Raw genomic sequence first — 1184 nt, 5'->3', positions numbered from 1 at the left:
TCAGCGGTGAGAAGTCATGTGCCGGGAGAGGTGGTGGCGCTCCCGGAAGTACTCACGGCAGACGGGGCACATGAGTGCTTCTTCTCTCAGCTTCTTCGAATGCAGGTCCGACCGCGCACGTTCCTTTCTGTGGTGGGACCGCATATGAAAAACCAGGTCAGAGGTCAGGCGAAAGGAGAGGTTGCACTTTGCGCACCAGTTCTGGGTGGCCAAGCCCAGGGGCGTGAATGCGGATGGTAGGAGGGCCCAGGAGACCGAGGAGGGAGCGGAGGCTGTGGGTATCTGGGCCATGGCACGCTTTACCCACAGCGTGCGGGCACCCGCGGAAGCATTGCTGAGAGCAGCATGTTGTGGCAGCATCCGCAGGTTCCAGAAATCACTCACCGGAACCTTGGGATTGGAGCGTCTAGGCCAGCAAGGGGTGTCTACTATTGGCCTGGGTCCCACCAGCTCCCCCAGGGCATCTGCAGGTCTGCCTGCCCGGAAGAGAGAGGCCGGCCCAGGTCTCCCTGACGGGCACCTGGCTGGTTTGCTGAAGGCACTTCTCTGCTCCCTTCCCGCACTGCTGGGCCATGCGGAGAAGACTGTGCTGCCAGCTGGGTCCCTAGGCGTGCCCTGCGTCAGCTGCCGAGGGCCAGGCTGGCCTGTGGAGTCATCACGCTCCCTCTCCTTGGCCCACATGCCCTGTAGCCTTTTCTTGAGATGAGGCATCTCCAAGAAGGCGCTCTGCTCTCGTTCCCAGCGCACCGTCCGGGCCAGTGCTCTTCCCAGTCTCAGCTCGCCCGGGGGTGTTGATCGTGCCAGCTCCGCGCCGGCCTCCTCCTGGCCACCACCGCTGAGGGCAGCCTTGGAGCCCAGGTGCTCTGTTTGCTCCAGCAGCATCGGCTTGCAGCCCCGGGTTTGCAGGACCCCCTCTCCAGAAGCCATGCGGACTAGTGGGACCTGGGACATCTCAGCAAGGTGGACACTCCCACAGGTGTCATCTTCAGGGAAGAGCTATGAGATTGGAGAGCTCCCCATGGGTGGGCCAGCCACACTTGGACCACAGGCCTCTGCAGAGAGAGGAAGCAACAGGCAGTTGTTTGCATCCAAAGAATCCCGACTACTATAGATGCCACACTGACCCAGTCTCAGAGCTTTATGCCACCTGCTTTCACCTCCAGTTGTCCATCAGGGGAGGACAA

The 1184-nt window shown here is 61.7% G+C and overlaps 1 protein-coding gene across 1 annotated transcript; it reads right to left on the bottom strand.

The window, feature by feature from the left end:
* ZNF488 (zinc finger protein 488) lies at nucleotides 1-927 on the bottom strand (the record flags this gene model as incomplete). Its single annotated transcript, XM_081105181.1, has 1 exon — nucleotides 1-927. One exon carries the CDS (start codon nucleotides 925-927, stop codon nucleotides 1-3), a length of 927 nt encoding a protein of 308 aa, XP_080961307.1.
* Nucleotides 928-1184: the final 257 nt, after the last annotated feature.

Source organism: Myotis nattereri, assembly GCF_964212035.1.
Source record: "Myotis nattereri genome assembly, chromosome: 13".
Lineage (NCBI taxonomy): Eukaryota > Metazoa > Chordata > Mammalia > Chiroptera > Vespertilionidae > Myotis > Myotis nattereri.
Note: the sequence above shows the minus strand (reverse complement) of the source record. Positions and strands in the feature narration are given on the sequence as shown.